Source organism: Orbicella franksi, chromosome 9 (assembly GCF_964199315.1).
Source record: "Orbicella franksi chromosome 9, jaOrbFran1.1, whole genome shotgun sequence".
Classification (NCBI taxonomy): domain Eukaryota; kingdom Metazoa; phylum Cnidaria; class Anthozoa; order Scleractinia; family Merulinidae; genus Orbicella; species Orbicella franksi.
The window spans coordinates 9,639,319-9,664,647 of record NC_138153.1 but is presented as its reverse complement, the minus strand read 5'-3'; the positions used below and the strand labels follow the sequence as shown (position 1 = coordinate 9,664,647).

Below are 25,329 nucleotides of genomic sequence, written 5' to 3'. Positions count from 1 at the left end.
ATTTAGGCCCCGTTCACATTACGCCGGAGCAATTTGGAAACGGAAGTTTCACTCTGAAAATGCATTGAATGTTTTCCGTCCACATTACGCCGGAGAAATTTAAAAACGCAACAATCACCGGTCATTTTGGATTTGTGTTTGAGGAAAACTAGGTCAGGGAAGTCACATGATCATCGTGACGTCATAGTTTTCAAAAAGCTTCGTTTTCAAAATGTTTTCCGTCCACACTAGAGCGCAAAGGAGGCGTTTTCAAATTCCTCCGGTTTGAAGAGCGTTTTCGAAAAGCTCCGTTTTCTTGACGGATTAGTGCAGACGGAAGGCCTAGCCGGAGAAGTAAAGCTTCGTTGTCAAATTCCTCCGGCGTAATGTGGACGGGGCCTTGAATTACTTTTATGAAATGGAGGAAATCATCAATAATTCATCACATTCATGACCGTGACGGTGTTTGGATGTCTGATCTTTATAATAGCCATTTTCGGCGGTAAGCCGGCCATTTTGAATTCTATTATTTCAAGTAGCTATTATGGGATGTTCAGAGGGCAAATTAGTATGTATTTTACATTTATTATATAAACACCAGTGAAGTACCAGGATTTTTCCTTTTACTAGAAAATCATATCTTCATCGCAAGCAGTGAAGCTACTATTTTTATCTTTCACACTGTGAAGATATCATTCCTTTTTGATGACATTTTTCTTTTGTTCCTTTAACTATACTTAAATTTGTTGATGTATGATCGAAACATCTTCAGATCTTCGGTAGTCTTCGGCAATCTTCGTTAATCTTCGGAAAATGTTCAGAAATGTTCGGAAAATGTTCGGAAGCGTTCGCTGCGCTCACTCGTGAGATATCGAGTTGAACACTCGAGGATAAAATTCGTATCCACGCGCGGGCATGTAATATTCTCTTTTATTATATGGAGAAGAGTGTTTTACTGGGAACTAAACCACTCGTAGATTCCATACGCCACTTCATCCGGGACCCGAGTGGCGTATTTTCCGTATGTCACCTTTGTGAGTGTCGTATCGTTCAATGACGTCACGATTCCCGCCTTTTGCTTTTGTTGAATTGGTTTCTCCATATAATAAAAAGAACATTACACGTTGGCTCGAAGATATGAATTTTATGTTCTCGTGGCAAGAACAATATCTCACGAGTGAGCGAAGCTCACTCGTGAGGTATTGTTCTTGCCACTCGAACATAAAATTCATATCTTCGAGCCACCGTGTAATATCCTCTATATGTGTATTATTGAATGACGATTGAATACGCTTGGAAATTGAAGGATTGTCGAAGCCAGGAATTGATCAGTTTAACGAAAATGACTCCATAAAATATACGAAGATTACTATTAAACACGAATTTTCCTTCGTATCAAGGTCGCAAAGTGCAAAGTTCCCATCATTCAAGTCCACGTAGTGATCCGTGATCCAGTCTTCAGTTACTGATTTTCAGCAATGCTATGAAATTCTGACTCGATCTCTTGGTTACTTAGCGCCGCCTGCCGCCTGCAGTGACAGCGGTCCCAGTAGCAGGAGAACACAAGCTTCATCAGGATGAATATTACAGGAGTCAATCCAGCAGCAATGTGGTATACATCATCTGAAAGAGAGGCGTTTGGGCACACAGTAGCTGCAATGTACACCAGGAAGGTCATCAGTGGAATTATCGCAAGCTTCAACGCGAGGTACGAGTGTGTTCGAGACGCCACGCGAGGATCCGCGCGCGACTCCAGGTAATTGGGACCTTTGCAAAGCGCGATTATGAACACTACTCCTTGAGTGATACTTGCCATGAAGACGATAATGGCTCCCACTTGGACTGCAAGGCGGCTGTCTGGTTTGCCGTGCCCAGCGTAGCGGTTCAGTGTGACGTTGATCAAGGGTGACAGGCCCACAAAAGCTAAGGAGATGTTGTTACAGACCAGCATGACTTGATTCAGCCTCTCGATGTAGTGGAATAGGGAGTGGTGCGTGAACCACAAAAGTGCAACCACCACGAATGTGGCGCCGTAAGTGAAAATTTCAGACTCCATGTGCAGCAACGTTTTTTGAATGCCGTTATGATCAACTTCCGCTTTTGTGGGAAAATCTTCAGAAGTAATATCCAGGATTAACAGCGTAGAAACAATCGCGAAAAGTCCATCGCTGAAAAACTCCACTCTTTCCTTGTCGATGAAATTTCCAAACATGCGATCAAACTCCGACCCGGTTAGGTAAACGCGCGTGAACTTGCGATAAATAACTCCCACAAGACGATTGATGCACGGGGAAATCACGACAATTGCCACAACCACCAGAGCGAGTTGGATCTTCGCCAAGCTAAGAGCACCAGCTAAAACATACAGGATGGGATTGACGGCTTTTTTCACCAGCATGAGCTTCATTCTCTGTTTTATCTCCTGTTGGGAGAGATTCTCAAACTCACGGTCGAGCAGACGTGGTTGATGAAAGGCGTACACTATCATGATGACTTCCAAGACTTCAAGAATTAGTAGATTTCCACAGATCAGCATCATTGGTAGATACTTCTTTGTGAACATGCCCTCGAGAGCGCACGTGAAAGGGAGGAACGAAGTGAACAGTAGAGACCCGAGGTTGAACCAGACTAGAACATCATCAACTCGGGACAAGATTCGAAAGCGAAGAACATGCGATTCCCACACGGCGCAAATCACAAGAAATCCGACCAGATAGATAAGTAACTGAGGCCACTTGTCGTTCAACTGATCTTCCAGACTGCTACTTCCTACTGCTGTCTCCTCCAGTTTTCGTAAAGGCAGAACTAAAATGGTCGCTACTATGGCGAACACGGCATCGTTGAAACATTGCAAACGCTTCAGATGAAACAGATCTACTTCCTCTGCCATGGCGCTTACTGTCAGTTGCAAAACTGAAAACTATGGTTTTAATATTGAAAGCTCCGCTTTTCAACCTTCGCCTTTCCGGGAAGTCTCGTGACAAGATCCTCCATCACATCACGCAATCATACGGATAAGGAATGTCAATCTTTTTTTCCTCCACTCTCTTATCTTCCTTTTCTTGCTCTTCACTCTCCTTTTTTTCCATCGCGTAGAGTAATTTTAGAAACCATAAACTGCAAGGGACCGCATACGATAAACGCTGCCAACGTAGGATCTGCAAGAGATCTGATCAGCCAAAAAATGTATGAAGACAAGCAATAAACTGCAAGGCTGATACTACGTGAAAAACGTTTCGAGACACCAACATGACAAGAACCGATAAAGTAGGATCGCAACAGTGGACAGCTTTGCTTTTCGAGACACCAATCTTGACACTTTGTCTCCTTGCGCCTCGAAACATGTGATGTGGCAACGCGTGTTTCGGGGCGCAAGTGAGTTCAAAGTACGGAACTTGATATAGTGCACGGGCCATTTTGCAATTTAGGTGCGTTGGCTGTTGGGCTGGCGTTACATATCTTCGCTACACAGTGCTGACGAGCCCCAAGAAGGGCGAAACAGCTGTCCACTGTTGCGATCCTACTTTATCGGTTCTTGTCATGTTGGTGTCTCGAAACGTTTTTCACGTAGTATCAGCCTTGCAGTTTCTTGCTTGTCTTCAGTAATTTTAGGTATTTTGGAGTCCTAAAATCGAAGTGTATATGAGTGATTTCATGAATGCAGTCTTAGCTATATTAATCATAACTCTAGCCTTCAATGCACTGGATTGAATTTTGTCTTTCATTGTTGTGCAGCGAACCTCGAAAAAAACCTTCGATCAGGAAAACTGAACCGAAACTGAGTAAAAACTGAACTTTTAGCGGCTACTTACGAACCCAACTTCATCTCCAGGGCCTTCTCCTCGACGATTTTCAAAATGGCGGCTAAATTTCGAACACAATTTTGGCTGCCATTTTGTTTTGGTCTTCTCAAAATGTCACGTGACAAAAATCTCCAAGATTTTTTGAAGATTTTGTACCACGTGACCCAGCCTGTGACAGGGTCTTCTTCCGACGAGCCACTATTTTGAAAATCGTCGAGGTGAAGGCCCTGGGGACGAGGTTGCTTGCGAACCATCCAGTTGGCAACCGAGACCGCTGATCGAAAAGACTAAAGACGCTTCTATACAAGTTAGTTTCGATCTGAAGTAAAATATTCGCAAACTGTATTGTTTCATCTTTCGTGCCCGTATTTTGTTAATAATTAAAGTGTATATGACGTGAAAAATAATTTCTGCTTATTTGAAAGGCCTTTTAAAATATAAAAGAATGGCGTTTTTCTATTTGAAATATCTTTTTTCGTTTTAAGAGCCTGTTTACAAGGAGAGAGGGTTACCCTGGTAAGCGAGTTATCCTAGCAAGCGGGTTACTCTAGCACTCACACATTTCCTCTTTTTTTCTTCGTCATGTTTACAAGGCAGCGTTACCCGAGTTGGCGGGTTACCTTATCTGCGTGCTAGGTTTACCCTGGCAGGCGGGTTAACTTTTTCCCTTGTTAACACACCAGGTAGGGTTAACCCGCCTTCCCGGGTTAACTTTCTACTTGTTTCCAGATCCTTTGCACATTAAGTTGTCCTGGGTTGTAGGGTTACCCTACCTGTGAAATTTTGCTTGTAAACCCGGGCTATCTTTAGCCCTTCAGCTAGGGTTTACCCGCTTGGTAACCCACCCTCCTTGTAAACAGACCCTTAGAGATATTGACCCTTAGATACTGGCCCTTAGAGATATAGTACCCTTACTGCTGTTGCCATGGCAACTCTTTCGGCTCCAGTCTCTTTCTGTCAAAAAACCAAATATCTCCATTTACAACCTCTAAAGTGAGACAAAGGGTCCTACTTGGAACAGACATAGTTCCCATGTTGTCTTAACTCCCATCATTAGATTGGGTGGGGTAGATGGATCTTACTTGAGAAAAAAACTGGGAATTTCAGTTTTTATTAAGACAGCACCAGCGGCAACTGTTGTCATGGCAACAACACTAAGGGTGTCATTTTGTTTCTTTTGTGATGCACATTTGCGGTGCCAAGTTTCAAGAACACCGCTTCAATATTTCCAGAGATATCGTTTATTCCTTATAACACCGCTTATCAGTTGCAAACCTTGTGACGTCATCACTAATTTAATTTACATAATAGAAAAACGTCAATATCTCTAAAACGAAAAAAGACATTTCAAAAAGAAAAACGCCATTTTTTTGTGTATTTTGAAAGGCCTTTCTAGTAAGCAGAAATTAGTTTTCATGTCATATACACTTTAACTTCAGATTGAGACTAACACTGTACCAACAGATGAGTCTTTACTCTTTTTATTCAGTGGTCTTGGATAACTTGAAACTCCAACTAAAACATATAATTCATAGGGACTTTGATGTGCCTGTAATTTCGTGTGCCCACGCCTGAAACTGTGTGAAAGGTCCTGGGGTTTTGAAATAAGATAGAAACAACGGACGCATTCAGTAGTAAATGAAGTGTTTTCCAATGATTTCAGTAACAAATACATTCAACCAAGTTCTCTGGAAAGAAACAAAACAAAACAAAACAAAAACAAAGAAAAAGAACACTGTGTGGAAAAGGTGCTTGAAATGTGCAAGAGGTTTGTTTCACTTACCCTTGGCTAATCTCATATCCAGATCTCCCTCTGTTTGACCCTTGGCTGAAGGAGAACTGAGTTCAAGATCAAGTTAACCCTTGTCTGAAGAAATCCGAAGTCTTTTCCTAGGTACCTTTCATAATTTTTCTATAGTAAGTACTGACAGACGCATATCACCTTGTTGAGGTGATATGCTTCTGGTAGTGACCAATGAACCTTTCAAATTATTATCAACAGATCAGGTAACAGCAAGTTAATATCCACTGACGACACACAACTCCAGAAGTAGTGTTAAAAGTTAAAACACATTTATTGGGAACGTTACTAAATTGAAAAATGTTACTTGATATAACAAATATATCTACTTTTCTTTTCACTTTAATATAAATTGTAAACTTTCTCTAACAAACATAGTTCTCACTTTGAAACAAAGATATATACCTAATGAAGCTTTTCCTATTAACTTTACTTTAAACTTTCTTTCAACAAAGTTTAACTCTCAAAGGCAATTTTTTGTAATGATTTTTGACGATTTTGTACATGAAGTGAAAAAAATAATCTTTACTTTTCATCCTAACTAGTAGCTTTCTAAGCAAAACAAACTCTACAGTGAAGGTTTTGTTTTTTTTTGTTAATTACAGTACTTAAAGGTACCTGTGTCAAAATAATGTGCATGCACACGAATGACTTCGATTGACACTGGAAGGTTTTTAAACAATAGAAATTGTATGACTCATTGCCATGTGCTGCTGGGGATAACTTGTAAAATTGGACCATCCATTCAAAAATCGTATCGCTACTCATGCGCAAGACATTGCAATAGACCTCTTAAATCAGTATCTACAAAATTGCTAATTCACACTAATGCTCTTTTGGGTTGGGGGTACCCTCTAATGGGGAGGCTCTGACGGAAAGGGGTACCTTTCTCAGGGTTCAGGTATATACACTGTAAAAAGGTAGGGATTTCACAAGTTGAGGTATATGAAAGGAAGGGAAATTGGGAAATCGGGAAATCGGGAAATCGGGAAATCGGAGTATCAACTCCCCCCATAACATGAACTAAGCAAATAGTACTTGATTTTTCGTTAAAACATCTCTTCTGGTAGTGCTTGATGTTCTCCTGTAATATTGTTCATTGACTTCCTTCAAAGGGTTTAGAAAAGGATGCAGTGTTCTTAAGTAGATATGTAACAGGGGTACCTTTTTTCAATAAAAGGTATACAAAATGGGTAGCTTTTCTGTCAAAACGGTACAAAAAGGGTAAAGGGTTGGACTTTGGAGTGGAGCCTCCCAGTAAAAAATGTTCTAGAGTCTCCCCTCCCTCTCATCCCTGAGGGTTGGGGTAAATTTACATTAGAATAACCAGTAACCAAATCTATTTGTCACCCCATGTTTGACCTGAAGAGAGGCAATGAATGTCTAAATCTTTCCATTTCTAACTAAAGTTGTTTCCTAAATTTTAAAGCTAAAGAGCATGTTATTAATGTAACCTATACGTGCTACGTTTAATGAGTTTACACTTAATCATATTCTGTTCAAATTGTCTTGCATGTTCAGCTTTGGTTTACATACAGAATCCCCATTTCAACACTTAAAAGTACATTACAGATTCTGCAAATTGTGTAAAATATACAAAAGTATATAAAACAATGGCATTGATGTTCAATGGTGGTCGAAAACCGTGATAAGGCCTATTTTCATTTACAGCAGCATTTCACACTTGGTGTGAAGAGAGGCAGTACCAGGAATCATTTAGATATCAGTGTGAATATGGGTTTCCAGGAGTGTATGCCAAATTTTGGATCAAAGTGCTTATATACTCGAGGTTTGATCAGTACTCTGTACTGTATCATCATAACAATAGTTTATAAACATAGTTTCTGTGACTGGTATGGGTTACTAGTCAGTAAAGACATGAGCCACACTGCCACAAACGGATGATTTTTAAAAAAAGTAACATGGTTAAAGGGTTCTGGTGCTCAGTACCAGAAGTCTTGACCAGGGCTGTCATTAAGTGCCATAACACCTGTTATGGCTGAGAATGCTTGATTTTCCCTTGATGCTAAGGGTTAAAATGTCTGCTGTTGAAAGAATTCACCCACAAAGTAACAACTTAAATGCAGGTGTAGAGAACAAGGCAACAGGTGACTCAAAACGTAACAACAGCCCTGTTGACACCTCAGCAGTGTGTTTGTGCCAGGCCACAGTGCTTAGGCTGCCGTTAGGCAGCAAGTGAGCATTGAGCCTAAGATGTAGGGTGTAGCATAAGGGTTGGGGAGAAGGGAGAAGGAGAGCTTTGTGCATACTGTAGTTTTAAAAACTTACCACAACAATGCTTGGGGGGTATACTCCTTTATTGGGCTATATAGATATGTACAGCCCCAAAGGGTATGGTCTTTTAGCCCTTTGGGTCAGAAATAAGGTATCAATTTTGGCCATTTTGGTCTCAAATCAGGTATTGTTTTTATACTCGTCTTAAATTGGGACTGTGATTTTTAGGCAAAGCTATCCTACCTAATAAAAGCATATAAACATTGCCTTTAACATTAGAAGGGTCAGGTCTTAAACAGGGTATCAAACTTTTGGTCAGGTCATACCTGTAAGTTTTGGGAAGTGGGCCGTACACCCCCACCCAATTTTTCTGGGAGTAGCCCCCGGCAACAAATGTTAAACTGCTAAATGGGAATAGAATGAGGTTTTCTCCAGTAAGGATTTATACTTGCTGTAGTTTTGTAACTTTGTTGTACACCTTATAAATGCATGACGCAACAACATCATTAAACTGCTAATGAATCCGATAAACTACTGTCACCTACACCTTTCTTTTGTATCCTCAATCTGCTCCTGTGTGGTGGAGGAATCCAAGTCTCCACATCTGGATCAATAGCAATGTCATGCCTCATCACACCAACCTCTCGTCGGCCGAAACTTAGTTTAAGTGCTAGAAACAAAAATGGGGTCACAAATACAGCAGCATGATAAGTTATATATACTGCCCAGTTACTGTGGCTCAGAGTGGTGTAATACACCATAAGGCTGATAAGAGGTATAACAGTGAGTTTCAGGGCCAGGTAGCAGTGACTGGTTTTTGAAATGGCTGGGTTAACCTTGGTTTCAAGATGGCTGGGACCTTTCCACAATGTGATTACAAACACGAATGCTTGAGACAAACCTGCCATGGCTATAGCCACAGAGCCACACTGGACAGCGAGCTTTGTGCTGTCATTGACAGTATCTGGGCTGTCAGCATATCTGTTTAAAATGGCGATGAGGAAAGGGAAGAAACCAATGAAAGCCAAAGAAATGTTGTTGAATACCAACATCAGTTGATTCATTGTTTTGATACAGTGAAAGAGGGAATGGTGAATGAACCACAGTAGTGCAATGACGATGAAGTTTGCAGCGTAAACTAGGAACTTGGGCCACATTTTCAGAACAGTTTTATCAATCCCATTTTCCTTGACATCAGAATCCTTGGGGAAGTTCTCGGTTGTTATGTCCAACACAAGTAGGGTTGCGACTATGGAGAAGACACCATCACTGAAACATTCCACTCTCTCCGTGTCGATGTAATTGCCAAACATCAGGTCAAAATCAGCTCCAGCGACACGAATCGCCTTGCACTTTCGAAAGAGAAAGCCAATAAAACGATGTATGCACGGAGTGATGATAACGATGGAGAGCAGGACCCAGGAAGTGGTCGGACTCGCGTGACTTACAGATGCAGCCAGGATATACAGCAATGGGTTGAGCAGTTTTTTCGCCAGCATATAGTCTCTTCGTTCTCTCTGCTGCTCTTTCGGCAGCTCTTGCAATTCCTCTATGAGGAGGTAATCCCGATGAAACGAATACAAGATTATGGCTACTTCGAGCAGTTCCACGATAAACATGTCGCAGCAAATTAACACGAGAGGAAGGTACTTCTCCGGGTATTTTCCCTCCAGTGCACACGCGAACGGTAAAAATGAGGTGAACATGAGCGAAATGAGGTTCAACCAAACCAGGACATCGTCTACGTGTGCAAGAATCTTAAATCGGTGCACGTGAGATTTCCAGACGGAGCAAATGACAAGGAATGACATAAAATACACCACAAGCTGAACCAGTCGATTGTTGAGCTCAGTTTTAAGGTTAACAGTAGAGTTTTCCTCCAGTCTCCGAATTGGGAGGATCAAAATTGTCGAGACTATGGCAAATACAGCATCGTTGAAACATTTTAGGCGGTTTAGATGGACCACATCACGTTGTTCCGCCATGTTTTTCGAGGAAACACTTCGAAATCACGTGAATCCTGGATTTTGGCTCAACTTCGGAAAGGCGCGAGATACTTCCGAAGATCTCCGAAGATTTTATTTTTCGTAGTTCACCCTCGTGCCCGGCCCTCGTGCCATAATTCAAGATGGCCGGCGATAACAAGGAATCGATGGCAATAAACCACGATAAATGCAAGGAGATTGATATCTTTGAGGCTGTACAATGTGGGTAAGTGTGAGAGAAGCAGTTGTTGAACTTACGGTTCGTCATTATGACAATGACCTAGAAATCTGACTTTTAAAAATGTCTTTTTGATGCTCGCATAAAACTAATAAGCGTTTTCTCGTAGAGTTAAAATAAGCTCACCTTTGGGACCTCAGAATTTGTCCATATTTTTAATGAGGTGTGAAGTTAAACAGGTTAAAATGCGTTAGTTAAGAACCAAACCATTCTTCGTATACAACAGGGTGGCGGACTGTAGAGCGTGTGTTTGTAAAGTGAGCTTAACACTGTACAGCTGTCGGTTCGACTGTTTACTTCACTTGTTTACAGTCTCACGTGTTGGTTTATCACGTTCTTATCTTACATGCTGAATAACTAATACTTGGAAATGATAGATCAAGACATTGTAACTGCGTTTTAAAGTGAATTTTTAAAAGTATACGAATTATAACTTAAGTCTGGTATAAAATATTCAATTTTCTTGACTTTCAAACACCTGCTACTCTAACTTACGTACAGACGCAGTACACCATTGTAAAATTTTGTTCATACAGCATGCACTCTGATTGTGACACAGGCTTTGAAACGATGTTGATTACTTATCATTGCATTTCTTGTACAAAAAGTAGTAGTATTTCCCTCTTGGTTGTGTAGGAGACATCAACTCCTCCCCTCCCTCTCCCCATGCCCTGCCAAGCATTTGCTGGGCATTTCACAATTTCTTGTTCCTTGGGAGGCGGGAATTTGACGTCAGAGGTTGTTATTGGGGTGGGGCATTTGACACCTTATAGTAAGGGGAAAACATTTGCCTTGAAGTCAAGGTCTGGCTAGCAGTCAGAGAGACACCACAGCTCTTTGCAATGTTGTGGCTCAAAAAGAGACCCTCAGAAGCTTTTACTGTGTTTGAAGGTAAGTAAAACGTTTTCACATGAAAAGTTAATCATGATAAGTTGGGACATTTGACCACCATTTTTGACCCTGGGGATAGAAATTTAGCCAACCAAAAATTCTAAATGCCAAATGTGTGAGGAGTTACCCAGGGCTGGAAGGAGATATTGAACTTTCAAATTGACTGGTACATAAAAAGCCTGATGCTAACACTTGAGTGTGACAAAACTATTGTGGTTTACCTCGAAACCACAAGAACTCACCAACGTGTAGTTCGTGTTTGTATCTTGTATTGTAGGAAATAGTTTCTACATTTTTGCTAGCCACATTGGCACATGTATTCATTTGCATACTGCTTGCTGAACAATAAACGTCACCTTTTACTTTTTAAACGCACTCGTTGTCTTTACATCATGGCAGCGGTGGGAAATGTTTGGAAATGTTTGGGAAAACCAGAAACTAATTAAAATAAATCCTAGTCTGCAGCCCTTGGCTCATTTAAGGTCATTCCGCTGAAATAGAACCTGCACTGAGATTTTTGTGAAACTTTGCCTATCGATTTTTTATATTATAGGAACTTAAATTTTGAAATAAAAATGAGGGGTCCCCATGTTCGTTTAGGAGCAAAAGCACCTTGTTTATACCCATATAAATCCTTATAATAGCACCATGATTGTAGTTACTATTGGTTGCTAAATTCACGTTTCCGATGATTGCTTTTTGTTCTTCACTGAGAATTGGCCCATATTTATTTTACACAGAGAAATTTATTACTCAATTGAAAACAACAGAAAAAAATGATAGGTCACCATACTCGTTTGTGAGAAAATGACGATTTACCTCAGTGGCGAGGTCCAGCTTTAAAGAAAAAGTCACCATTTTTTAATGTGCGCGGGCTAATCACACGTGAAATTATGCGCAGTATGGATGCGCAATGCAATACTGGGGAATGACCTTAACTGTTTGAATTCACCCAAACTATCTCTTGTGTTAATATCTGGCATTGTTACATGTAGATCTTTTTCTCAATTCTATTGTCATTGGTGTTTCCAACATCATGAGTGTACCTTGTCCTTGGTCCTGAATTAATTAAACAAGTACATCTTTATCAAATGTGACATGCAAAAGTTTTTAATCATTTTTAATTACGTTTTTCTTGCATGCATTTTATTGTTCTTAACACCCTTTTTTACATTTTTCATACTTTACATACTTTTACTTCTTTGTTTTATATTTAATATACTTATGCAAACTTTTTTATCTTCACATTTAAGCTTGATAATGACTGAAGTTCAGTTGAAACGTTGCTTTTACCGTTAGCTTTTACTTCAAATTGTTTTAAAACACCTTTACATGTATGTTGTGTCTCCAAAAATGAAGGACTTTTCCTGGACTGGTGGTATTCAAAAGGACCGTGTAAAGCTGTGATGAAAAGCTAACCATAAATTTTAACTGTTGGATTGAATGCAATGGTCTTCTTGGCTTCTGCAGTATCTTTTTCACAAAGAGAACTATTTTTCTTGGGGATGTACTGGAATGTTCATGATGCACAGCATTTTTAGAAGTATTTACATAAAAAATGCATGAATACTGCATTTATAGGGAACGTTATCCCTGATTCTAACATATAAGTTTGTTTATCGAATCTTGGCAACCAAGCTCATATAATAATTAACAAGCAGATTCCATGTTGCTGTCTGTCTGTTCAATAATAGATCACAGATGATGTCAAAATGTGTTACAGTAAGTAGAAAAAAATTGGCAGACAAGCCATTATGTGAGTGTGCCACAGAAGTTCTTTCCACATTTTGATGTCTTCTGGGATCATTACTGAACCTGTAGATGTATGGCAACGTGGAATCTATGCAAGAAAGAAACAAAAAAATATTAATAACATTATCTATATGTCTGTCCTCCAATAGGTCATAGGTTAGAACCAAACAAAATGCAAGAATAATTTGCCTTATTATATAATATTTTCCTTTGTACATGTATAGAGATACCAGCATGTGCAGGGAACTTGTCGGCCAGCATGGCGTGAAAATCCTCAGAACCTATGACAGTCATGGACACACTCCTTTGCACTGGGCAGCCTTAGGTGGTTACAGCGATGTGATAAAGTTCTTTATAAACTGTGGGGTCGAAATAAATGAACAAAGTCGATCTGATTATGGACCTTATCCAATCCACTGGGCATGTGTTAATGGTCATATTTTATGCGTGGATCTTCTCATTCAAAATGGAGCCTCTATAAACTGTACAGACAACAAAGGTTGTACTCCTTTAATTATTACCGCACAATATGGAAAAGCAATGTTGGCTGGATACCTTATAGGCAAGGGAGCAAAGACATTTCTCACAGATCATGAAGGGGACTCAGCTCTACACTGGGCATGTTTTAAAGGTAATAATAATAAATATAAATACAGGGATGCTGCAGAGAAAAATCTAAGATGGTTCATTGACAAGCACAGCTGGCTTTTCTGGTCTTTGCACCGTAAAGTTACCCTGAGTCATTTACTTCCCAGTGAAATTTCAGTCGCTGAAAATCTTTTTGTCAACCAGTGAAGTCACTCGCATCCCCAGAAGCTGCAGTCCTTCTCGTCAGCACGAAGAATCACAACCTCTGAATCTGGGCCGGTCCAACAGCAGAAGTCTGCGATTCTCAGACTTCTCTTAAATCTGACAAATCTGATTGACTGAGAATACAAATACAAGTACTCTGTGTATGCTCAAAGAATCTGGTCCGACCAAAGGTTGTGGTTTCTGTTGCTGACCAAAAGGATCATGGCCTCAGGGGATCAGAATGTCAGTGAAATTAGTCAGAAGCTGACTCTTACTTGATAGTAACGAACTATGTGTTGGATACTGTTTGCGCTCTGGGAGGCTGAAAGACCAAGCTTCATTAGAGATAATAAAACAAGTGGAATAATGTATTAGCATAAAAAGAAGGCAAGTGCATGTACACGTGCATGTAGGACTTGTGGGGAATGAGAAAATAGGAGAACACTGACTTGCAACTTTTGCTTTCTACATGTACCTTTCTTGAGAATTCTTTTAGTGGAGTGTAAACTCTATCTTGTCTTGTTAACTGGGCAAAGTGCTCAGCTGTTCTGGGTCTTCTGCTATACACTGGGCAAACATTGCTCATATTAATGCCTATGGACTTTATGGGGAAGTCCAGGTCCTACTATTGACCAGTTGTGTAAGATTTTATAATAATTATTACAGAAAAGTATGATAGGGTTAAGACTTCCATTATTTCTTTAGTACCATACGAGTAAGAGAGAGGCATGGTGATGTACATGTATACAATTTAGTTAGGACACTGTATCCTAGGTCTAGAAGTCTGCTAGGTTCACCTGGTTGGGCTCATTGAGTCATGTTTTTGGACAAGACACCTACTTCTTGCAGTGCCTCTCTTCACCCAGGTGTACAAATGAGTAATTTAATGCTGGGGGTTACCGGTAACCCTGGGTTAGACTAGCATCCCATCAGGGAAGGAATAGGAAAAAAATATTCCTAGTTGCTTTAAATACCAAGGAAACCACCATAAACTATGGCCAATAGGAGCACATGTCCCATCACAGACTTTACCTTTACCATGTAAGTAATGCAGGGAAAAGATTGATTTGGTTTAAGGTAATTCCTCTGAAATAAAAGTGACAAGATATTTTTGTTCAGACTTTGTCCACTGAATATTTGTCATATGATAACTTCAATTTTGAAATAAAAAGGGGGTGCCCATGCTCATTAAGGAGCAGTGAAGTATTGAAAATGCCCCATTTTGGCATTATTTAATGCTTACTACAAGAATGCATTCCCAGTAATTGTAAAATCTTTGTGAGCCCAGACTCTTAAGAACACGCATTAAACTACAGTCAATACACTGTGTCGGACACAAATAAACATTTTAAGTTTGATTCAGACAGAAGGCTAAATCCTTGATAAAAAATTTGAACAAAATTTCTTGACGTGGTTACCGACTGCAAAATAGAAAAGACCACAGTGTATCTGCTATTTTTCTTATTTATTCAAATATCAGCAATAGAAATTAGTAGTAGTAACAATCTTTTATTAGGAAGCTCCATTAGATCAGTCTTTTCTCACGCAAAGCTTATGATTAGTTGATTACAATGACTGGAAAAAAAAATAGGGTGCCCTTGCTCATTGGTGAGAGCTAGAGCCATTTTTCAACTGACAGAGTTCAATACCAAGGCAAATCCGTCATGTTTTCAATATGCACGTGCACGAGCGCGCTAATGATGCCATAAATTATGCGCAGTAAGGATGCGCGATGCAAATGTGAGGAATGACCTTAAGATATTAATTGTTATCACTGACAGTTACTGGCAATTTACCAAAGCTTTACCAAACAAATTTGACTCGCCCAAATAATAACTGGGAAACCATGCATTTCTATTTGCAGGTCATAGTGAAGTGGTGCAATTACTGTTGTATTCTGGTTTTGATCCAAAGCAGAAAGACAGGTTTGGTCAGGTATCTAGTAACATTCTACTCTGTTTCATTCTCAACACATGCATTGTATTATATAGAAAATAGAAAACATTTTTCCTGTTTCTAGACACTGAGTTCTGGAAATATGAGTAGAAGTTTAGGAGAACAAGAAATGCTGTGTGATCAAGAGCTGCATGCAAGTGTTTCTTTCACTTTTTTGAATTCTCCCAAACTTTTATGACTGTTCGTATGTTTCAGTAGAAACTCAATAGAGTAGACACATAATTTGCAAAATTAATGTGGCAAATGGGTCTGTGTTCAAAATAAAAAAAAGAAGTTCAAATTAACCACATTCATATTAGCAGGGTCCAATAATTGAATACAAAGTGTACTTGTAGTGAATTTACTATAAAATGAAATTGACTGAAAAGCTTGTCATTTCAGACTCCCCTTCATCTGGCCTGCCTCAGTGGAGACCTAGTTACCGTTGAACACATTGTAGACATGGTAGGCATTGACTATTTGCATCAGCTTCATCCTCTGTATTTAAAGACTGTATGTACCATCTTATTTTTTAACTATGAGGAATAGAGAGCCCTCCGCCTTCCCCCCTCCTGTAAGCAAGGTGTGTGGAAAAATAATGAAGATTGAGGATCTTTAAGCAGACATGTAACGAGAATGAAGAAATTTGACATAAAATTAATTAAGTTCTTGATTTGATGTCCAAATTCTAGGATATACTACTATTGGAAAAAATGTCTGGTAAGGTTTTGACTGAAATGGTTTTAACCCGTTTGTAAAAACAAGTCACATACCTGGATAATTTTAAGATTGTGGGCTGTAGAAAGCTGCAGTAGCAGCAGCTTTGATAGTTACTGATTGATGATACCTTCAAACCTCCACTAATGGCCACCTCTCTATAACGGTCACCTCTCTCCAACAGCCACCTCTCTACAGTGGCCACTTTTTTTAGTCCTGGCAGATGGTCCATACATTCACCCTTATTTAAACCTCTCTTCAATGGCCTCCTCTCTACAGTGGCAACAGCCACTAAAGCTTGTCCCAACTGCCAAAATAACTTTTCAACAACAGCCAGTTAAATCAACGACTGGAGTATACAAAACCCCATTGTTTTTTATTGTAAAATGTCACCAAACTTGATCCATACCAAGTTGTTTCTGTTAAGTTGAGATGTTGCAACCCCCTCCCCCCTCCGCAAAGAAAACTCTTTCCTCTCTCCCCAAGATGGCTGTTGTGAAGAGTTTCGACTGTACATGGTTTTGTTGCAGTGCAATGGGCTTAACTAGTTTTTTAAATTCTCTCAATCATTTGCATTTAAATAGATTAAGCCATCTTTAATCTGTAATTATAGGAGTTTTACTCTGGCAATAAAGCAAATCTAATCATGTAAGTTAGCTTTTCTTGCAACTAGCAAACCAGCACTTGAAAGAACATGCAGTGTAGCTAACTGTAAGTAAACATCAGGAAGCCTGTCAAGTGCTACTGTAAGTTTGTCATTTGCTATAATTTGATTTTGACTCCACTGCGTAACAGAATGACAATATCAGAATGCATGGAAAATCTTGAGATTTTCAGGCTTGCCATTCAGGCAAGCTGGATAAACTATGGCATAAACTACTGTATAATGTCACTTCACTTTTTCTTAACTTTTGTCCATAATCCCCAGGAGGGGGGTGAGGTTAATGGGCCGAATAAACTATAATGTGCAAGCAGGAAAGTCATTCTTGCTTGCCCAGTGGGCAAGATTTCTTGCCTGTTGGGCACGTAAAGGATAAAATCCACTATTCCTGGGCTTTCGGACATGACTTTCTTTGCATGCTGAATGTGCATTTTTATTTGCGTGTCTTAAGGACTGTTATATGCAAACACATTTTTGAAGTGAATATCACAATTTCTGGCCATGAAGAACCTGCGAACAGCAGCACAACAAAAACAGCATGCTTTGCTTCTTTATTTCTCAACAGATTGTACGTCCTTTTAATTTAAAGATTTTTTTCCTCCAGGATGTTGAGTTAGATGCTGTTGACAGTAATAACAAGACTCCTTTAAGACTGGCCATAGGGCGAGACTACAAGGAAATTGTGTACTATTTACAAGGCAAACTCAATCGATTTGTATCCTGTCGCTTGAGGTGTGTACTTTTTACAACTTTTTCTAAAGAAGGGGTTGGTATAGCCTGGCTAACTTGTTTCATTACAGATATGTTCACATGTTTGTGTTTATTTTGATGTGGACATGGCATACAGCTACACGCACTGTACAACCACTAGCATGTTGCTGGTTCTTGCTGCACTATAAAGCTTTCTCCGTTTCTTTTGATTTGGGAATATGATCAACTTTAACTTAATATCTTGGGTCCTGACAAATGCCTTCGTGTAAATACACACTGTGACAAATGGCCATTTCCTCGGAGCATAATCAAATCAATCTGTCCAATGTTTTTGCACAGTACGTATCGTAGAGTAATGTATGTATTGCATTTGCCCTTCGTACACATAACAGATCATTTTATTGTTAGCGCAAACTCTCCAAACCAAACTTTTGTAAGCTAGCCACGTAAAATAGAAGCGGCAAACTCCCCAAATCAAACTATCAAAGGAACAAAAAAAAGAACTTTTTCTTATTACTAGCAACACTGCATACAATACTAACTCTACGTAGAATATTTTTGTTATACAACATGAATTGATTTTAATAAGGACAAAACTAAAAATAATACCTCTACCTCATAATACTGTTAAATAATAAACAAACAAACAAACAAACAAACAAGCAAAACAACAGCCTTTTCCTCAGAAATCACTAAATTACTCCACACGTCAGTTTGATCTCTTTCAATATTGTTTTTGCTATGTTACCCAAATGTAACGTACTTTTCTGACCTTTCTCATTTCAGAGACGTTGTATTTGGCCCGCCTGGTAGATCTAAAGGAGCACTCTTATTTTTGTTAGGAAACTTGCTTATTTGGGGCTATCCCGTGTATTTCTTCTATGTAAGTACTTGTTATAATGAATTTTGCGCAAATCTAGCTAACGCTGTGGTTGCCACATTTGTGGTGATGGTGTATCCACAGCGGTCAAACGTACTGCGCACCCGCTCTTCCCGCCATCGTCCCTCCAAACTGTCTCAGATTTCTCAAATTCTTCACTATTGAGCCAAAAGTTAAGATCGTCATTGAAAAGTTAAACTTTGTGCGCTGCGTATACATTAAGGATTGAGTAATTGCTATCTTCCTAGTTTATCGGCTCGTCTCAGAACGTTTACTTGCAAAAGTCGGGCAGATTTTTGCTTGAAACTCCTACTGAATTCGAGGCCATGAAAACCGGAAGTGGCGTTGATTTTTGCGTTGACAGCTATGAAGATGAAGTATACAACTTATGCTCTGACTGTTGGTATTTTTGGCGCCGGATCAAGCGGTCTGGGTTCAATTCTGATTCAACCCTCAGAATGCCTCTCTGATCCAACTAATGGTGTTTTAATGGTACAAACCAACTTTTAGGGCAAGCTGAGGAGGGACTAGGATAGCTTGCTATGGACTAGTATCCCATCCAGGCTGAAGCACATTACCGTGTCAGTTTCTTAATTGAACGCCGGGCTCAAGGCGAGGTGGCCTAATGGTTGGCATGCTGGACTCTGGACCGAGCGGTCCGGGTTCGAGCCCTGGCCGGGGACATTGTGTTGTGTTCTTGGGCAAGACACTTTACTCTCACAGTGCCTCTCTTCACCCAGGTGTAAAAATGGGTACTGGCGAATTTAGTGCTGTTTGTAATCCTATGATGGACTAGCATCCCATCCAGGGGGGGAGTGAAAATAGACGTAGTCGCTTCATGCTACAGGAACCGGGATAAGCTCCGACTGGATGTGCCACTGGCCGCCTGGCGCAGACCTCACCTGATACGTCACCCAGGCTTGCGAAACGGTTGATTTTAACGCTGAAATATTTTATTTCTCGCAGGTTCTTCCAGATACGTTGAGTTACATGCCTTTGACTCACTACCTGTTTATTTCCCTTAATGTTATTTTGTGGGTGTCGTTGTACTACGCCAACTCGAGGGATCCGGGATTTATCCCGTGCCATAGTCCCGATTATGACATGGCGCTAAAACAGGTACGTTCACGTGACAGCTCCGTGTATCATCTTTCTTGCAAAGAGCGTTTGTTTAGTAAGTGTTCAACGGCCGTGTTCGGTTTAACTCGGTTTTCTCTCTCGATGTTTAAAGTGACAGGGTGATCTATTGGATTTTGTAAGGGAACCCCTTATAGGCACCAGAATTTTCTTTCGGTCATGGTTCAAATCCATTCCTTGGTGGTACTAATGCTAAGGCAAGGGGTACAATGTAGTTCCTGCCATGTTTTTCCCCTGTTTAATGCCCTAATTAAATAGGTACCGGGTGGTCACCTTAAATTTTAATACTCTAAGTGGTATCAAGCCACAAATTTTAGCCTCTATCTTACTATCTTACATGGATCCATGTTTCAGCTTCTCTTCCCAATTTCAGTAGAGACCTCTTCAGTTTGGGTGGTTTGTTTTCCCATTACAGACCACGTGATATTCTCTGGAGCAATATTCTCTGGAGCATTGCTCTTTTATCCATTTAAAAACTATTCATTCACATGCAAGCGATTACTTGAAAATTTGAAAGCAAGAATTCTCAAGAGTATCATCACATGGTCTGAAATGAGGGAACAAACCGCCCAGGCTAAAAAGGTCTATTGGCGTATTGCACTTCAAATTACCACTTTTGTCCTAGATTCTTTTTTTGCGGACGGCTAGATTTGCACACACGCTACAAAATAACATAAAAAGAAATAGCTCTATTTAAGTGTCAAATGTATTTACCACTGTTGTGCTAAGTGGGGACACTGTAAATAAATAAATAAATATTGGAAATAAAACATAAACTATTAAGAATCTCAACTGGTAGGAGGTTGACCAGTTGGCTATTTACACAACGCGGTCGAGGAGTTGAACTCGGGGCTACCGAGAACAAATCCAGATAGCGGTACGGAGGATAAATTAAACCTGAACACTCGGCCACGCCGCCTCCTATAGAATACGGACTCCTATACAATGACGTGTTTGGTTCGTTTTAGGTTCCATTCTATGAAGAGTGGCAGGTCAGAACAGGACAGAATCCTCTGGAGAACCTTTGTCATACGTGTAGACTGGTGCGACCCCTGCGTGCAAAGCATTGTAGGATATGTAACCGGTGTGTCAAGCACTTTGATCATCACTGTCCGTACATTAACAACTGCGTCGGCCTTCGGAACAGGTAAATAAATGTCATTTCGCACTTTGAAAGTTTAACATCACTGTCATATTGTATTTTGTGTTATGCCATCTTGTCTGATGTATTATGTATGATCAAGACCTTAAAGGAGTGGCACTACAACTACGAGATTATCATATATTAGTATATTCTCAGCTCCGACTATTGCATTTCTAGCTCTCTGATTGGCTCAAAAACTCCGACTATGAGCCATTAGTCGGAGTTTTACCTTATATGGAAAACAGTGCGCCAAGTTTAAAAATTTTCCGCTCTGTAAAATTGTTGAAATAAAAATCGGCGGCAAAAACCCGATTAAGAATATACTAAAACAATTATTCCATTCGACCTTGTTGGATATGAAGTGATCATAACCAACTCGCGCTACGCGCTCGTTGGTTATTTATCACTTCATATCCAACGCGGTTTCATGGAATAATTGTTAAATAACAACCTTGCATAAGGCTGGCGCGCCTGAAATTTGAATTGACCAATCAGGATTCAGCTGGCGGGAAAAACTGTTACTGTCCTGGCGTCAATGTATGTTAACAGGAAAGGTATTGAAGTCGGGCAACTTTTCTCACTGGAGACGAAAATTGATTTTTCACGAAAAGGGATTTATAATTCCAAAAACCATATCAGATTGTAAAAAGTGAAAAAAAATATCAAACATTTGTCCCTCTAAGCTTTTAATTTGGCGCCAACAATGGGTCACCGGCATCCGGCAACTCGCTCGTCGCTCGTGAAGTGTCGCCGGAGTGCGCGGGGGTGACTTTGCTTTTTTCGGCGGGAAAACGTGGTAGCCGTCAACCTTTTACAACGACTTTTTGTGGAAGTGATTGCTTTAACAATCGGTATATTCAGGAAAAGCAGCCGGTATATTCAGGAAACTCGACCACATCAATTATACTGTTCACAATGAGAAAAGAAGATTTTTAGGATGTCTGTTTTCTAAGTTTCGTTAAAACTTTGTTTAAATTGTAATCGCACTTCTTTGTTATGCTTGTGTTCAGCGTTGTGATGTAAAGTTCTCTAAATAATCGTATACAAGGCAGCGCCTCTCTTGTTACTTAGGATGGCGACGCTTTATGGAAGAAGAGGCTTATCACACTACACTTTAGGCAAAATAATATATGAAATGTCAGATCTTTGAACAATTATTTACGAAAGACCATCACAGTATACACGGAACTTAGGCAGCTGCGAAAATAAATCCTGGAAAAAAGTCAGGCTAGAACGGGATTGGAACCCTGGACCTTGGGCTCAGTTTCCACCGATTTCTCGAGTCCGATTTACGTTTTCTCTCCGACTTCGGGGGAGGAGCGCGAGCTCTTTCCCGAGCAGCGGCTAGCTTGTAATCTAACCTACCTTGACTTCTACCAACTGAACTATCAAGCCAAGTGGGAACTGGTCAGTTTGTCCTTTCATTTTCACTTCGTGAAGCTTTGCGTTAAGGTTGGTTTACGTTTTGCAACCGTTATTAGAGGGTTAAAGAAGCTACGTCACGGTTTGGGCATCTTGAAAAGTTGAGCCTAAATTTTTCAAGTTCGTCGTTTGCAATCCGTGTTAATCTTCTCCATCCTTAACGATCGTTTTTCCTTTATGGTGTATTATTATCTCTTTAGTGTTTTTTCTATCTTAGTAGAACTATTATTTTCAGAGTTCCTTCAGTTTACAGGTAAGCTTTTATGTGGCCAAAATAGCTAAAAATACCGTCTGTAACTGAGCTCCTTTAAGAATATAAATTTTAAGCGCTCTATTTTTATTTGAAATCACCAGCAAATCACTTTACCAGCCTGCAATTTCTTTCTTTCTTTTTTTTTTCAGGGGCCCTTTCTCCATATTTGTATCGTGTGTGGCGTTGTGTAGTTTCATCACGGTGTACTTTGCTATCACCATGTTGTACTTGTTTGGGTTTAGCTGGTTGTTCCTTCTTGGACTGCTACAGTTTATTGCGGTGTCCATTCTCATGGGAGCGCTCTTCATCTTTATAGTAAGTATAAAGTCGTTGTTATCTAACGTGAAATGTGAAATCCTTAGCGCCCTACTTCACATCCGTCTTGATTTCTCTCCCACTCTTGTTTGCGTTTATCCGTACGTGTGTGTTCGCAGTGAATAAAATCGTGAAATCAGGGTAAAGCACACACAGAGGCAAAACAAGGAGAATAATCAGAAAAGCTGATTCTGCTCGTTGAGGGTACCTTTCAGTTGCATTCGATACTTCAGTTCACGCTAACACTTGTGTTTGTGTTTGCCTCGCAAGCTAAAATTATTACGCTATATAAAATTTCACTATGTAGCTATTTGTCGTTTTCGTGTCCTCTTCTCAATCGACGACGTTTTTGATGATCAGCTGTTTTATTCTTACCACCGCTTATTTGAATTTGTTATAACGAGGTAAAAAGAAGATATCAGTTAATCAGTCTGTCACAACGCTCTTCCGAAAGCGTGACGAAGCGTGACTGGGAACGAACCAGTAGTGGAGTATCACTTCTGGAGATAAAAAAAGGTTCCTTAGCTAAGATTGCACTTTTTTGTGCGACGCTCAGCCTTGTTGTATTTTAATTACTTTGTACTTTTTCATTTGTTCTAAATAGCTCAATCAAATTTCAATCAACCTTACTACTAACGAAAGAATAAACAAGAAGCGATACGCGTACCTCAGAGGACCATCTGGGATCTTTCTGAACCCGTTCGACAGGGGTTGCGTTAAGAACTGGTTAGAGTACTTTCACTGGGTGCAACCATTTGACAAGAAACCGAATCTTCTGTACAACGTGTAGCGGATTGTTTCAGTGGAACAGTGAACGATAATTATTCGACTATAGTTAGAACCGTTGGAAAAGCCACCGAATCTTCGCCCCAACATGTTTGCTCGCTCGACGGATCGTGACGTCATTTTCCCAACCTCGAAGGGCTAAAGTTTTACTTGATGAGATAAAGTGGTGCGATGAAGAACATAGTTATCCAAGAGTCATTTTCAAGATGACCCAAACGTTGTCTTGAACATATTCCGAACGTCTGATAATATGACCTCAACCTACCCCTGAAATGGACCGAGGTCTCTCCATCCCAAACGTAAAACCTCCCTTGCGTAATGTAAGCCACTCTCCTGATGTAACTCGGGTTAAAGAATGGTAATTACGCTCGGCTTTATACCCCATGAAAGTGAAAACCCAGCTTTGTCCAAGATGAAGAATGATTCCTGGAGATTATGAATGCTCCTAAAATCAAGCCAGAGAATAACGCCCTTGAGCAATGTACGTCTGTTGATGGTGTAGTAGCTACCCTAAATATTACCGGACAGAAAGTATTATATTATAAAACAAAGATGTTTAATATATTTTCGAGAAGTAGATGGCGCACAGAAATGCTAAACATCGAACAAGCGTGAGTGGATTTTGTAGTGATTCTATTTTGCTCCAGCACAAGTTGGTTATGGGAAGTGAAACAGCAAATAGTTTTTATCAAGGCAGTGATTAAAAAGAGATCACTATAACATGACAAGTGGAGTAATTCTGGGTTTTTGACGCACTGTGGTCAACTCGCTCTGAGACGGAACGTTCGTTGTATCCATTTGATATTGTCGTTTAAAACATTATATAAAACGGCTTAGACAAGGGTGCAAAATGGAAGGGAAGAAAAAAAATGACAAAAAGGAAGTGCTTCGCTCTTTTGAGGGGGTGGGTGTAAGGAGTTGTGTGTTGTACCTGAATGCAGTTTTAGCTCAGTTTTAGCAGTGCAGTATTTCGCGTTATTTGTGTGCTGTTATGCATACGCTCTAAATATGCTTCCATAGCTTTGTTGAAGATCCAGTAGACGTTGTAAGAATTTTTGATGATTTTAAAGGTATTTATGAAATATAAGAAACGAATGGGGTCGGGTGGGATACTAGATGTGAAATATTGAAAATTTAGATCGAATTTTACACAATTATCAATTGATAGATGGACATACGTCAATAATAGATCTCTATCAAACTGTAGTGCTCTCGTGTTGGGGGTAGTCCATTTGATTGTGTGTTTGATTTGTTTGGTATTTTATGTCTTACGGAAGTTTCAATTCCATATAATAAAGAGTCGCCTATAACATAGGATGCTTGATCGGTAGAGGGTTGGTGCAGAGTGCAGTGGTGGGGGGGGGGGGGGGGGGGTTTGGGGGCAGTTTTCCCTCCCTCCTCCCTCGCCCATTTTTCCACCTCGCGCCTCTTCCCTCGGCAATTTTTCCTCGCTCCAACCTTCCACAGTTACCAAATTCAAGATGGCGGCCTAAAAAGAAAATGTGCACTCGCGCGCCAATAATACGCCAGTAATACTACAGGCTACCTATACTGCCCCATAACGTTGATTATAAACTCATTTCAATCACGCATCTTTGTAGCTTAAAAACCATCAAATCCAAAAGATAAAGATCAAATTGAGTTTTCGTTTTACTCTTTTAGTTTCAACGTGTGTTGACTTAAATATAATAAAAAAAAGTTAACATCTTTGATATACCTGTTACTTCAGCGTTCCTTTATTTTAACACATGACAATTTAAATAAACGAGATCAAGGATCAAGTTTTCTTTTAGTTTCAAAATGATCATGTATTTTACAGATACTAGATATTTATGATGTCCTTTAGAAATACAATATCATGATAATTATTTGTTTCTCGCATAGTTCGTATT

The 25,329-nt window shown here is 39.9% G+C and overlaps 3 protein-coding genes and 1 pseudogene across 4 annotated transcripts in view; 1 reads left to right on the top strand and 3 right to left on the bottom strand.

The window, feature by feature from the left end:
• The window catches only part of LOC145498415 (uncharacterized), a 229,661-nt pseudogene that overhangs the window by 121,202 nt on the left and 83,130 nt on the right, over positions 1 to 25,329 (bottom strand). The window lies entirely within an intron of this gene.
• LOC145498368 (endosomal/lysosomal proton channel TMEM175-like) lies at positions 84 to 5,750 on the bottom strand. Its single transcript, XM_081478295.1, has one exon. The coding sequence runs from the start codon at positions 2,867 to 2,869 to the stop codon at positions 1,442 to 1,444; it is 1,428 nt and encodes a 475-aa protein (XP_081334421.1). The 5' UTR covers positions 2,870 to 5,750; the 3' UTR covers positions 84 to 1,441.
• On the bottom strand, positions 5,834 to 9,803 carry LOC145498367 (endosomal/lysosomal proton channel TMEM175-like). Its single transcript, XM_081478294.1, has one exon. It carries the CDS (start codon positions 9,801 to 9,803, stop codon positions 8,325 to 8,327), a length of 1,479 nt encoding a protein of 492 aa, XP_081334420.1. The 3' UTR covers positions 5,834 to 8,324.
• Positions 9,920 to 25,311, top strand: LOC145498365 (uncharacterized). Its single transcript, XM_081478290.1, has 10 exons — positions 9,920 to 10,029; positions 12,909 to 13,315; positions 15,341 to 15,411; positions 15,814 to 15,876; positions 17,394 to 17,521; positions 18,287 to 18,383; positions 19,347 to 19,499; positions 20,486 to 20,664; positions 22,486 to 22,651; positions 23,256 to 25,311. Exons 1-10 carry the CDS (start codon positions 9,947 to 9,949, stop codon positions 23,439 to 23,441), a joined length of 1,533 nt encoding a protein of 510 aa, XP_081334416.1. The 5' UTR covers positions 9,920 to 9,946; the 3' UTR covers positions 23,442 to 25,311.

What these genes read in the sequence shown, in the direction of transcription:
- LOC145498365 (XM_081478290.1), top strand. Translation starts at nt 9,947, where the DNA reads ATGGCCGGCGATAACAAGGAATCGATGGCAATAAACCACGATAAATGC. An exon ending in TTGAACACATTGTAGACATG is followed by an intron (nt 15,877 to 17,393) that starts GTAGGCATTGAC and finishes TTTTTCCTCCAG; the next exon opens with GATGTTGAGTTAGATGCTGT. An exon ending in ATCCCGTGTATTTCTTCTAT is followed by an intron (nt 18,384 to 19,346) that starts GTAAGTACTTGT and finishes TATTTCTCGCAG; the next exon opens with GTTCTTCCAGATACGTTGAG.
- LOC145498368 (XM_081478295.1), bottom strand. Translation starts at nt 2,869, where the DNA reads ATGGCAGAGGAAGTAGATCTGTTTCATCTGAAGCGTTTGCAATGTTTC.
- LOC145498367 (XM_081478294.1), bottom strand. Translation starts at nt 9,803, where the DNA reads ATGGCGGAACAACGTGATGTGGTCCATCTAAACCGCCTAAAATGTTTC.